The sequence below is a fragment of the Coffea eugenioides genome, chromosome 9 (genome assembly GCF_003713205.1).
Source record: "Coffea eugenioides isolate CCC68of chromosome 9, Ceug_1.0, whole genome shotgun sequence".
Classification (NCBI taxonomy): domain Eukaryota; kingdom Viridiplantae; phylum Streptophyta; class Magnoliopsida; order Gentianales; family Rubiaceae; genus Coffea; species Coffea eugenioides.
This window is the reverse complement of record NC_040043.1, coordinates 186908-201274: the sequence shown is the minus strand read 5'-3', so window position 1 is coordinate 201274 and position 14367 is coordinate 186908. Positions and strand designations below refer to the sequence as shown.

At 36.5% G+C, this 14367-nt stretch overlaps 1 protein-coding gene across 1 annotated transcript; it reads right to left on the bottom strand.

Moving 5' to 3' along the window:
* Nucleotides 1-227: 227 nt before the first annotated feature.
* LOC113783157 lies at nt 228-9383 on the bottom strand. Its single transcript, XM_027329223.1, has 12 exons — nt 9069-9383; nt 8808-8957; nt 8259-8699; nt 8129-8185; nt 7960-8048; nt 7321-7409; nt 4981-5575; nt 4755-4893; nt 4409-4697; nt 3318-4291; nt 2694-3263; nt 228-2219 (listed from the first exon to the last, which is right to left on the bottom strand). Exons 1-12 carry the CDS (start codon nt 9381-9383, stop codon nt 228-230), a joined length of 5700 nt encoding a protein of 1899 aa, XP_027185024.1.
* Between the last annotated feature and the right edge of the window lie 4984 nt (nt 9384-14367).

Sequence of the window (14367 nt, the reverse complement as noted above, 5' to 3'; positions counted from 1 at the left end):
TCGGACGATTCTCATTGTGAGCTTCCTGCACGTCATCACGCGGGCACGTCAAAACTGAAGGGCACCTATAAATCGGCAAAAACGAAAACTGAAACCCAAAATTAGTCGAATTCAAGGAGAACACCTCTAAACTACCACACGGAATTGAACAAACAATTAAAATGAACAATTGGGTTGCCTCCCAAAAGCGCCTTTCTTTAAAGTCTTTGGCTAGACAAAATAATGCTTCAATCAGAGAGTTCAGGCACTGCAAGGGTCACCTCCTCAACATTATTAACTTGAAATCCTTCATAAAAAGGTTTGAGACGATGACCATTAACCTTAAAAATCTTGTCAGTGTGAAGACTTTGAATTTCTACTGCACCATGAGGAAACACATTAGTCACAATAAAAGGTCCAATCCAACGAGAACGCAATTTACCAGGAAAAAGTTTAAGTCTAGAGTGAAAAAGAAGTACTTTTTGACCAATACAAAAAATTTTCCTTGAAATTGCTTTATCATGAAATGCTTTTGTCTTCTCCTTATAAATGCAAGAACTCTCATATGCATCATTTCGGATTTCCTCCAACTCTTGCAATTGCAACTTCCTGTGTTCTCCAGATTCATCCATCCGCATATTATAATTTTTAACTGCCCAATATGCCCTATGTTCCAATTCCACAGGTAGATGACAAGGTTTGCCAAAAATTAATCGGTAAGGAGACATACCTATGGGGGTCTTAAAAGCTGTACGGTAAGCCCAAAGTGCATCATCTAAGCGCAAACTCCAATCCTTTCTATTGGGATTCACCGTCTTTTCAAGTATCGACTTGATTTCTTTATTGGAGATTTCTGCTTGACCACTAGTCTGCGGATGATAGGACGTAGAAACCCGGTGAGTGACGCCATATTTCTTCAACAATGCTTCCATTACTCGATTGCAGAAGTGTGTCCCTCGGTCACTGATAATTGCTCTTGGCGTGCCATACCTGACAAAAATATGAGATTTAATAAAATCAACTACAACCTTAGCATTGTCAGTCCTAGTTGCCTTAGCCTCTATCCACTTTGAGACATAATCAACTGCAAGTAATATATACATATTACCAAAAGAGGAAGGAAATGGACCCATAAAATCTATACCCCATATATCGAAAATTTCACAAACCAGTATAGGAGTAAGAGGCATTTGATCTCTATGGCTTAAATTACCTGTCTTTTGACAATTTGCACATGATTTACAAAATAAGTATGCATCACTAAACAAAGTTGGCCAAAATAAACCACACTCTAAAACCTTTCTTGCAGTTCGCTTAGGGCCAAAATGTCCACCACACGCATATGAGTGACAGAAAGATAAAATTGATGGAACCTCTTCTGTAGACACACACCTGCGAATAATTTGATCAGAACAATATTTCCACAAGTATGGTTCGTCCCACACATAATATTTAACATCACTTTTAATTTTTTCCTTTTGAGCTCTAGACAAATCATTAGGTAGCGTTCTAGTAACCAGATAATTCACTAAATCAGCATACCAGGGAGTTGTCTTTTGAACTACAAAAAGATGCTCATCTGGAAAATTATCCTTCAAGGGAGCAGGTCCTTCACTATTGATCAAACGACTGAGATGATCAGCAACCATATTTTCGGCACCCCTTTTGTCTTTAATTTCCAAATTAAATTCTTGGAGTAGGAGAATCCACCTTATAAGTCGTGGTTTGGCCTCTTTCTTGTTGAGCAAATATTTCAAAGCTGCATGGTCAGAATAAATAATGACTTTAGTGCCAAGTAAATAAGAACGGAATTTTTCTAAAGCAAAAACAATAGCTAAAAGCTCCTTTTCCGTAGTCGAATAATTGCACTGGGCACCATCCAAGGTCCTCGAGGTATAATAAATGACATAAGAAGCTCTGCCCTCCTTCTGGCCAAGTACTGCACCAACAGCAAAATTGCTGGCATCACACATTATCTCGAAAGGAAGACTCCAGTTTGGTGGTCGAACCACTGGTGCTGAAGTCAATGATCCCTTGAGCGTGTCAAATGCACTCTTGCAATTATCATCAAAATGAAATACCACATCCTTTTGAAGTAATTTGCATAGAGGATGGGATATCTTTGAAAAATCTTTGATGAAACGCCTATAAAAACCTGCATGGCCAAGAAAAGAGCGAACTTCCCGCACACTTGCAGGGTAAGGTAAACATTTGATAATTTCTACCTTAGCCTTATCTACCTCAATTCCTTTTGCAGATACCACATGGCCTAAAATTATGCCTTGGTCCACCATAAAATGGCATTTCTCATAATTTAAAACAAGATTAGTCTCAATGCACCTTTTAAGAATTTTTGTGAGGTTAGTTAAACATTCATCAAAAGAATTACCATAGACAGTAAAATCATCCATAAACACTTCTATGATATTCTCCACATAATCAGAAAATATACTAACCATACACCTTTGGAATGTAGCAGGCGCATTACAAAGACCAAAAGGCATTCGTCTATAGGCAAATGTACCAAAAGGGCAAGTAAATGTGGTTTTCTCTTGATCTTCAGGCGCCACTGGAATTTGTAGAAAACCTGAAAAACCATCAAGACAGCAATAATGAGATTTTCCTGCCAACCTTTCCAACATCTGATCAATAAAAGGCAATGGAAAATGATCTTTACGAGTTAATGCATTTAATTTTCTAAAATCGGTACAAACTCTCCACCCATTTTGAACTCGAGTGGGCACTAACTCACCTTTAGGATTTTCAATAACAGTAATTCCTGTCTTTTTAGGAACTACTTGAACAGGACTTACCCACTTACTATCCGAAATGGGATAGATTATACCTGTGTCAAGAAGTTTTAAAACTTCTTTCTTCACTACCTCCATCATTGGTGGGTTCAATCTCCGTTGAGCCTCTCTCGAAGGCTTAGCACCATCTTCTAACAAGATGCGATGCATGCAAGTGGCTGGACTTAATCCTTTTATGTCAGCCACTGTCCATCCTATTGCCTCCTTGTGGTCCTTCAACACCCGAATTAGTTTTTCTTCCTCTAAAGCAGTCAATTTACTGGAAATTATTACTGGGAGTGTATCTCCATCTCCCAAGAATGCATACTTTAAATTATCCGGTAACTGCTTTAATTCCACCTTCGGGGCTTGCACAATAGATGGCAAAAGCTGTGAATGAGACAGAGGTAATTCCAAGTAAGACACATTGGAAAATTCTGGGCAAAGAGAATTCAATTCAAAAATAACTTCCTGCAATTCAAAAGGAAAAACAAACTTCCCTTTTATCTTTTGCAAATTTTCCTGACAGAGACCAGTAGAAATAGCAACCTTCAACGCATCGTCATTATTAAATTCAAAATTTTGCTGCGCCAAAGAATCAATTACATCTATAACAAAAATTGAATGAGATTCACCAGGATATTTCATGGCATCATAAATATTAAATTTAATAACATCACCATCAAATTCCATAGTCAATGTGCCAGTGAAAACATCAATTTTTGTTCTAGCAGTTTTCAAAAATGGTCTCCCTAACAGTATTGGAGATGAATTAGAATTATCATCCTCCATATCAAGCACATAAAAATCTGCAGGAAAAATCAAATTATCAATTTGCACTAAAATATCCTCCAAAACTCCATCAGGATAGGCATTTGATCGATCAGCCAGTTGAATTATTACGCCCGTCTCTTTTAAAGGCCTAATGTTCATCAAATTATAAATAGAACGAGGCATAACATTTATCGAAGCACCCAAATCCAACATAGCTTTTTCAATTTTAATATTACCTATTTTGCAAGGGACAGTAAACATACCTGGGTCCTTGCATTTAGGAGGCAATTTTTTCTGCAAAACTGCCGAAACATTTTCTCCCATATGCACTTTCTCGTTTCCTTTCAACTTTTTCTTACCAGTGCATAATTCCTTCAAAAATTTAGCATATCTAGGAATTTGCTTAATTGCATCTAAAAGAGGGATATTTACCTCAACTTTTCGAAAAGTGTCCAAAATCTCCTGTTCGTGCTCTTGCTTTTTGGACTTTGCCAGTCGACTAGGAAATGGAGGCGGAGGTGTAACCACTTGTGTTGATTTTTCTCCAAAATCTGGTTGTTCCAAGGCTCTAGGTTGAGACACATTCCCCTCTTTTTCGAGCTCTTCCTCGATTGCTTGTTCAGAAATTTTCTTGCTCGGCTCAGGCAACTCTTTGCCACTTCTTAATGTGATGGCACTAGCATTTTGCTTGGGGTTGACAATTGTCTGCGAAGGTAGCTTTCCAGATAATTGGGATTCCAATCTATTGACTGTGGAAGCTAACTGGCTCATTTGATTCTCCAAATTATGAATGCTAGTTTTCGTCTCCTGTTGAAATTGTTGAGTGTTAGTAGCCAAAGATTTCACAATATCCTCAAGTGACATACCTGATTTAGGAGCAGGTTGTTGCTGTGAAAGTTGAGGTCTAGGTTGATATTGTGACTGATGTGAAAATCCTGGTGGCCTTACTGCATAATTAAAATTAGGATGATCCCTCCATCCTGGATTATAGGTGTTTGCATAGGGATCATACCGTCTCTGAGGTGGTCCTGGAAATCCAACTGCATTAGCCTGCTCAGTCGAATCATCTTGGAGTGTGGGGCACATATCTGTTGGATGACTCGAACCATAGCAGATTCCACATGTTTTCAATTGCTGCATTTGTCCTATAGCTAACTTTTCAACCAAAGAAGTTAGACAATCTAATCTTTGCTCTATTGTAGAATTACTTACCTCATTGACTCTACGAGTCGTGTTATCCTGCCTGTCTCCAAATTGTTGAGCATTTGCAGCCATACTCGATATCAAATTTCTTGCCTCCGTGGGTGTTTTATTCACTAAGGAGCCCCCACTGGCAGCATCAATAATTCTTCTGTCAGTTTGGGACAGACCCTCATAAAAATACTGGATGAGGAGTTGGTCAGGAATTTGATGATGAGGACAACTAGCACATAGTTGCTTGAATCTTTCCCAATATTCATGTAGAGTCTCTCCATTGAATTGTCGAATTCCACAGATGTCTTTCCTAATGCTTGCAGCTCGGGATGCAGGAAAGAATTTTTCTAGAAAATGCTTCTTCATGTCTGTCCATGTGGATATTGACCCAGAGGGCAGATAATAGAGCCAATCCTTAGCTTTATCGGCTAAGGAAAATGGAAAGGCTCTTAATTTAATTTGCTCCTCTGTGACTCCCTGAGGTTTCATTGTCGAGCAAACCACATGGAATTCTTTGAGATGCTTGTGGGGATCTTCACCTGGTAAGCCATGAAAAGAAGGAAGTAAATGGATTAGTCCAGATTTTAACTCAAATGCAACCTCTAATGTAGGATAAGTAATGCATAGAGGCTGTTGATTTAAATCTGGTGCAGCCAATTCTCTCAATGTCCGTTCATTAGCCATGGTGCTATCTATCTCTTCCGTCTCACTAAATGAATCCACAAAATCTACTACTGAATTATGTCCAGTAGATGAGGAGGATGCCTCTGCTCGTTCTCTTGTTGCTTTTCTCAATGCACGAGCAGTTTTCTCTATCTCAGGATTATATTGCAGTTCACCTGTACGAGAAGATCTAGGCATAAACCAGTAACAATAAAAATAAAAATAAAAAATAAACAAAGAAAATATAATTCAAAGAAAATAAATTTATTTTGACACCAAGTCCCCGGCAACGGCGCCAAAATTTGTTGGGTGTCAAACCAGCAAAAATAAAATTCCTACTCTTAAGTCACGAATTAAGTCCACTATGGTACTGGAGCAGGGACTTAGGCTGTGCAATGGGTTACTAGCTTCACCCTGGTGCCAGAGTTTGCTTGATCCGATATACCAAAGTGTATTAATTACGTGAAAGACAAAATTCGAATATAGCAGCGAGCAGGGTCGAATCCACAGGGACTTGGGAATTTATTTTGAATGAATGTAACATTAAATAAAAATGGGGGAAGTTGATATGGAACTGTCTAATTTAATTGCTCAAATTAAAAATATAAAGTAAATTGACGGAAGGAAAATCTCTAGTCAAAGGTATAATCTCCACTTATGGTTCGAATCACTGATCACAGATGCAGAGATAAAATCTCTCATTTACAAATAAACTGGTTATGGTTGTCAACAAGCTCTGACAACCTGCCTAACCTTACTGATTCGATAACCACAACAAGCTCTGTAGTTATTGCCCTAGCCAATTAAGCAGTCCTAAACACGCTCTTAGGATTTAACCTGTTGACAGCATTAATCATTAGACTGGCCACCAATTATAACCAACAAACACACACGCTCGGTTTATTTAGGCTATATCATATATTTCCGCAACGACGACTCAAAAGTTTCTACTACAATTGAATCATATCACTTGCCACATGTACTAAAATTACCCAACAATTACGGATTGAGCACTCTTAGATGGCTGTTAATTACTCACACAATTAAACAGTGATCAAGTATTTAATTGCAAGAAATAATCATATGCATAAGTGAACAGGAAATATATAAACACTTGCAAATTAAAGAACGTAGGGAAATCAATTCGATCTCACAGTTTTGTCGAACCAAAGCTTCGATTTAACCTCTGACTAGATGAAGAAATTAGCCACTCCTCATAGTTGAATTGCAGCCAAAAGTACTGGATTGCAAAGGCATTGCGTTTTTACTAGAAAGCAAGGAATAAAAGATGTTTTTCCCGTTGGGGAATATTGTCGAACACCTGGCGTGTGTCAGAGGCCAGTCCAGAGAAAGGAAACTAGAACTAAACTAAAAAGCTAAACTAGAGGTCCCCCCTTGCTTCTGTACGTTCTCTCCTTAAAAAGCCAAAAGTAAGATGACTAAAAGCTATCTCCGGTGGTCCCCACACATGTGGACAAAGTCTCCAAAATTACTCCTTCTTCCAAGTCTCTCTACGTTGCTTTCTTTTAAGAGCCCAAATGACTTATAGCTTTGTGGTCCCCACCAATCCAAGGCCTAAGGATTGAAGCCCTTAGAAGTCTCCATATTCTCCATAAAGTCCCTCCTTTTTGGTAGTTTTCTGCTTCATTCCTGAAATTAAGTCCCGATACCAAATATGAGTAAATATCAGCAATTAACACAATATTTGTCAGGGATAGAAGGGAAAATTAATAATTAAAATACCAACAATTAACACCCTATCAACCACCATCGCATTGACTGATCGTCAGGACGCCTTTGCTGCCTTGCTGTTTTCATCGCACAATAGCAATTGATTATCTGCACCAAACTCAAGTCACATCACTTCGTCCTCCGTGAAACAGTCCACACAACACCACCCAATTTCAATCCCTCGATTTACTCACATCACATGCCATGGGTTTTTCAGGAAGCAACGACCCCATTGCATCCCGACTTGCTGTCTGCCCCTTAATTGACACCAGTACTTCCCTGTCATTACAACAGCGTACATTAATCTTTTCCCTATGTGTATTACGGTTTCATAATCTACAAACTTGATATCATCATTTTCAATGACTCGAGTTAAAACGGCCAGAGTAGGTTCGGTCTTCCTCACTAATACAACCAGCAATCACGGTTTCAATGACTCAATCGGTCCTTAGGGTCATTGAGTTAGCCTAAGGCGGTTATGTACTCACCATAAGGGTCATTGAGTTATCATTGTACTTCCATTCTCAAACTTCTGGAATACTCACCTTTTATTCTATATGCAACCATGTTACCTACCCTTGCTTTTTATATAAGGTGGCATGATTGACAGCACACAAATTGTAAGTTTTATGGTCACTTGTAAACCAATTTTAACTGCTTCGAAGATTTTCGTTCCTATGCCCTCTCCCCTATGGGGATAATCATACTACATATTTAGTCAACCTTATAATTGCAAATACTTTTCTGTCCCCTTTCCCATTGCAATTTCAAATAAAGGATAAAACAAAATAGAACTGTTGATTTAACAAATCCATGATCCAGTACATACCCTTGCGACAGCTGAGTGTCAAACAAGAACTTCAGTATTTTTGCTCGTCCCTCACTCAATTTTTCCCCGATAGATGCCAGCCTCGTTTCCTGCTACCACAAAAATATGTCATCTTTCATTGTCTATAATTTCCCATACTTTAGCAATTCTGGAACGTTGGAATACTCACCTTTGCCAATAAAGCAACGATCTTCGTTTGACACTTGTTCATCACACTGCTATCCATCTGTACATAAAACTACAATTTATACTTTACGGAAAGTAATGTTAGAAATACCTTGGCACAAACCGATGCATACCTTTATTCTTTTACCTTGCCTTCTGTTTTGTTTGTCTTCCCCCACAGGCTTCTCCGTATTGTCCATCCTTAGTCTCTTTCTACTCCTCCACTTTGTAATTTTCGATGCACTCTTTTCACCCATTACAGTACTATTCGTAGTGACTCTATCATTTTCACTCCTGCTTTTGGACCTAACATCTGGCGTTGTAGGACTAAATTTATGTAACTCACTCCCTCTTTTAACATTACCGCGCCAATCGTCCTTCTGCCCACCCTCCACACCAAGTGCCCGGTTTGTTTTGCACACCCTTCCACTTTCATACATGCTCCTCAGCCTTTCAAAACGACATTCAATCATTGCTTCCATTCTACCAATACTATCATTCACATCTTTATTACCACATTCAATTTCAATCAGTCTTCTATCAATGTCTTCTCTACAGCTTATGTTATTGTAAAACTGCACATTGCCCTGTCACTACAACTCTTCAGTTTTGTACTACTAGTAACGTCACAAAATGCAGATTGCAATTTCAACAACAATTCACACGAAAGGATTTTACATTACCTGTTCCCCCTCAAATATGTGATTCCTCCTCAATATTCGCACGCTTTCATTAATCTCGTACCTTCCCCAAAATCTTAGCCTCGACCCTCTCGGCTGGAACTTGCGAAACTCGTCCTCACCCTCGATATAGAATCGTTCCAGATAGTAAATCTGCACGGACAAAAACGCCTACCATCATTTACAGGTCTTTTCTATCAAAGTTTAATTTCATTATTCCAGCAATTCCTATCTCTAATACAAAATGGTGCGTCTTTCTTATACCATCAAGAAAAGTGCACATCCCGCTATTCCGTTGCCGTCTCTATCACGGATGCTCTTCACCAAATTGTCAAGTATGAATTTCGACCAGTTCAAATTTTCCATATTCTCCTCTGTAGCCACTACAGCCACCAGAGACCGGCTCACTGTGTCATCCAAACTTGGTGCTAACAACCTACCAACAACAAACAATACGAACTTCACTTTGAATTCTAAGCCTTCGTTATGCAAACTACATATATTGTGCCTCAATTCCTCCGCTACAATTTCACCACTATTTATTCTGATATTCAATTCTCTTTCCAACTCTGTATCCATCTCTTGCCTTCACTTTTCGCTTTCAATATCTTTCCCACGGCTGCTCAAACCAAGTACACATTCCACATCCTCGGCTGTCACCTGTAGACAGTACCCATGAACGTTCAGTGTCCTCCGATCTACATCAAAGTTATCCACCAGCCACTTCAACATCTCTTCGTCAACCTCTACTCCCTTCACATTCAAAATTGACCCGAATCCAAACTCTCTGACAGCCTGCCGCTGCTCATCCGAGATCCAATCCACCATATTCTTCACGGAATGAGTTGAGTGGCTTACCATTGTTTCCGCCGTCCGACGAATGGCCTTCCTTTCACTGCTGCAACTTTTATAATTCGAAGGTGTTCCACTCTCATGCATCAGCGATACTACCATTGTTTCCGCCGTCCGACGAATGGCCTTCCGTTCACTGCTGCAACTTTTAAAATTCGAAGGTGTTCCACTCTCATGCATCGGCGATACTACATTTTCGCTTTCTCCTTCACTGTCCCACTGCATATCCGAAGCATCTATTTCCGCCGCCAGCTCCATAACAAATCCCTATCTTCTGCTATTCCTCCTGCTCAGGTTTTGGCGTTTTTTCCTTTCTAATACGCCTACACTCTTTAGCTTATCCAGTAAGCTTCGCGCCTTTTTTCCATGCCGTACTTTCGCGTACAAACCCTCACTTTCCCGGTTGCTTAATTTCGGCCCCTCCACATTTCACATGCCCGGCTGGAGTCCCCTTCAACCCCCAATAGATCTTCCGGTTGCACGTCACAAAAGCCCTTTCCACGTGCCCGCCCAACACACTTCCCCTACCGTTTGTGGCCCAAAATGCTTGAATGTCTTTTCCCTTAACTTTCCACACCTCTGTTTTGACATGTAAACATACCGCAGCAACATCCTTACTTGTAAATTAAATTGATCTTTCAGAGCATTTATTTATGCATGACTTTGATAACTGTACTGTCCAGTGATGTGTTTTACCTGTATTACTATGACTCTGATAACTAGGTGTTCTGACTAGGGCCCGTTTGTCTAAGTAAATTTTTTGAGTGTTTGTCTAAAACTTTACTATAGTTTATGTAGAAATTTATAAAAAAAAATTTCAAATGTGTAAATTTTTGAATATTTTAAAGTGTATAGTTTAAAATTTTTGAGAAATTTTTTGAGGTTACTGTAGCTAAAGTTTTTAAAAAACTTGTAGCAGACAAACTTGGCAAAAAACTCAAATGACAAACAGGACATATACATTGACAATATTTACACTATTACTGCTGGATCTATGATACATGTATAAAAAATTCGATTTCAAATTTAAATTTTACATAGTTATCATTCATCCGATATAAGAAAGATTTTAATCCTATTTAATTTTAAATACAATAATTTCTCCTCTCTTCATCAGTATTCACAAGAATAATAATGTTAACTTTAAAAATTTGTCACATTTGGTCCCATGACAGGAGTAATGATGTTTGTGACATGACATATGATCGTACGAGTAAAATTTTTCCAAACCCTTCTCCCAAATTGATGGCTTTGATGTGATTGGACCCGATGTTCCATTGATTTTCTTTTCGAGGTAATTGCATCAACCAAGTCTCGCATGGAGAAGCACATGAGTATGCTTTACCAATTGTTACATCAATAATGAGATTTTAGGGTACCGACTTAGATATTTGTAGTAAATATTATTATGATGTTTGTGATGTACATACAATTTGTGAAGACATATAAATTTTAGAACTTGTAATAAAAGAACATAATAGAGATGACAAATTCTCTAAATCGAATCCGTAAATCGCACAATGGTGAAACACGTTTTACGAATTCATATGGTACATTTTCACATCTCAATATTTCATGTATACCATATGCAACAAATCAATCAGGTGTTAGAATATATCTCTGGATTTGGCAGGCTTCTTTCATTAGTTTTTGATGAATGTTTTGATGATCTTTTTTGTATTCATCTTTTTGTAATAAATTCATCACCTTCATGCATACGTATGAAAAAAAAAAAAGAAATGCTACATTTTAAATTTAGCCTTAAGAGCTAATTAATTATGAAACATAAGAACTATGATCCAATCAAAATAATGAATCTCCCTCGTTTTGCCATTAAACCTTCCAATCAAATTCGCAGTAACACTCATAATGATCAACCTTACCAAGATCCCATTGTATTTCGGAAGCTTGTAGCATTGGTCATGATAAAACCCCAATTTAGTGTTTCTTCTCCGTGATAATGCCTACATCTACAACTCATTCTAAAAAATTTGATTACATGTAATAAGTTTGATAATGAACATCAACAAGGAAGGAGAAAAGAGATCATTGGCATTTGGACCTTTTGCTTTCCTAAAGTAATAGATGCTGCCATAGAATTTGCAGATGATTAATAAAATAAATCAATATATGACGAATAGATTAGAATTTAAGGGGTTTTTCTAACTAATGGGTTATCCATTAACATACCTAACATTCACCTAACTTAACATGTATATACACATACTAACAATTATTATTCTCCCTTACATTTATATACTTTTCCTATTTAATCTTACCTACCATCTCTTGTATTTATTTACTTTCTCTAATTAATATTACATTTCAAATAATATGACATCTGAAATATATCTTAATGAGGGCATAGGGCACCTGTTAAATATACCCTTGTCTATTTATCTATTATTTGGAAAGAATGATTATAGGTACTTCTCAAAATTAATGACAACCTAGAAAATGGTAAAACCACATCTAGGCAACAGTTTTCCCAAGGAAACTTTTGAAGTTTGAGGCTTGAACTACAGCTATCAAATTAAAAAAAAGGGGGGGGAACTATTCAAAGTTGGTTTATGTTACCAAAAAGTTCAACTTATGAAAAAGATCAAACAAGATGGCAAGAGAAATCTTCTAAAATACTAACTTGTGAAAATAAACCATACTTTATTGCTAAATCTAAGTTCACAAAATCTTGTTAAATCGCAACATGGTCCATCTCGTAAAATGGCAACGAATTAATTTCAACTTTTCTTCTACATACACTAAACATGTAAAGAAGGACTTAATCATAGGTTAAAGCTTATAATACAAGAAAGCATAATTTTCTATTTTTTTTTATTGGATTAATCTTCTGTACACTAACAAATTTTTTTTAGATATGTTCAAACACGTTTGATAATAAAAAATAGAACATTTGAATCAATTAATTAGCATTGAATTTTTCAGACAAAACTTGTTCAAAAAATAAGCGATAAGCTAGTCACTTGTCACTTAATGTAATATACATTGAATGAACTCAGATTTCAAATTTCAAATTTGCAATATCAGTTTTATCAAATGCACCCTAAGAGTTAATTTAAAAAAAAGAAATCAAATTAAAAAAGCGTTTAAATGTAATAGAGATAATAAAGTTGAGCTATAAACTTAAATGATACATTATATTTAATATAAGTGCACTAACCAATGTTTTAGCCATCAAAATCAAATTTTGAATGGCAAACTACTTTTAGGCCCTTGAACTTTAACAATCTATATTTTTTTTATCCTCCAATAGTTGTTGACATCCTTTTTGTCCCTGAACTCTATTAAATGTATACTTACAACTCTTTCGTCAATTTGAGCCATTAACCTAACGAAAAGAGCATTACATACAATGTACAAGTGAAAATTTAGTATATAAAAATATATTTTATATAAAATAAAATATTTATAATATGTATAAATAAATATATTTAAATTAATATAATATATATATCCTATACATAATTGAAATATACAAATTGAAATAAACATATTAAATATGTATTTGGAGTTGTTTATGATATATTGTTTGGATATGAGTTTTTCTCCTGGAATAGTACTGTTTGGATTGCCATTTTCTGCCAGAAAATTGCGTCGTTTTCCGTGATCACATTTTCTTATTACCTTTTCCCCTCACATACATCAAATCGCTACAGTATTTTTTTCATAGAAAATGACGGAAAATGCAATCCAAACGGGGCAGGTACCCAAACTCATGATTTTGAATTCGATACAAATTGAGTTGAGTGGAATCGAATTTTGACTTAATTTTATCAAGTTTGATGTCGATCTCAAACTCAACGAGTTGTCATTATAAAGTTCGAGTTCGAATTTAACCTTAGATTCAAACCGAGTCGAACTCAATCTTGAGTTTACTCGAGCTTAAAACATAAAAAATAATTATTTTATTTTAAAAAATGAATAATATACTAGTATAGTATTTTTTTCTTAACAAATAATAAAATGTTAGGAATACATATCTAATTTCATCACTAACATATATATATATGTATATTTAAAATAAAGCGACTCGCAAGCTAACGAGTTTTTTTTGCTCGAACTCAAGTTAATTAGCTTGAATTTGGCTCGAGTTCAATCAAGTTTTGACCGAGCCAATTCATGAGTGCAGGTGAATAGTTTAATTCATTTGTAACTCTACTTTTATCCCATTTTAGTATCTCGTTACTTTATATATATATATTTACTTTTATTTCCCCAGTACACCCTTCCCTTCTATAGCTATCAAGTATAAGATTCGAAACCTAATCGCAATGAAGGCTCCAAGAGCCATCCTCTAAGTCTTCTGTCCAGTGAACGATCGGTTGTTAATATCCCATTACATAATGCGGTCTTTACCTTTATGGTTGGTTTGGTTTCTAGATTGGGTTGCTGCTTTCGACTTTTCTGAAAAAATTTACGTCATAAATCCAAGATAAATCTTCCTCCATAAAACAAACTTCATTGTCTTTTGCATCAACAAGCAAATATGAAACCAAAAAATAGTAGGAAAGTAGAAAATTGGTTGTACTACTTTAGGGCTTTAGTTTGCATGTCTAATTGAGGAAAACCTTTTGATCAACCAATCAAACGCAGGAATCGAGTTGTTTTTCCTCAACTTTTTCATAACCATTTTTTACTCTACTAAAATGATTTATTTTCTTTTTAAAAGTTTAAGTCATTTTAATTGAATAGG

Bases quoted from the DNA above. Each gene is read 5' to 3' on its own strand.
- LOC113783157 (XM_027329223.1), bottom strand. From the start codon at position 9,383: ATGGATACAGAGTTGGAAAGAGAATTGAATATCAGAATAAATAGTGGT. The intron at 4,698-4,754 runs GTAAGTAATTCT...TTGGTTGAAAAG, and splicing joins CGACTCGTAGAGTCAATGAG to TTAGCTATAGGACAAATGCA. The intron at 4,292-4,408 runs GTATGTCACTTG...TAGCTTCCACAG, and splicing joins ACAACCTGCTCCTAAATCAG to TCAATAGATTGGAATCCCAA.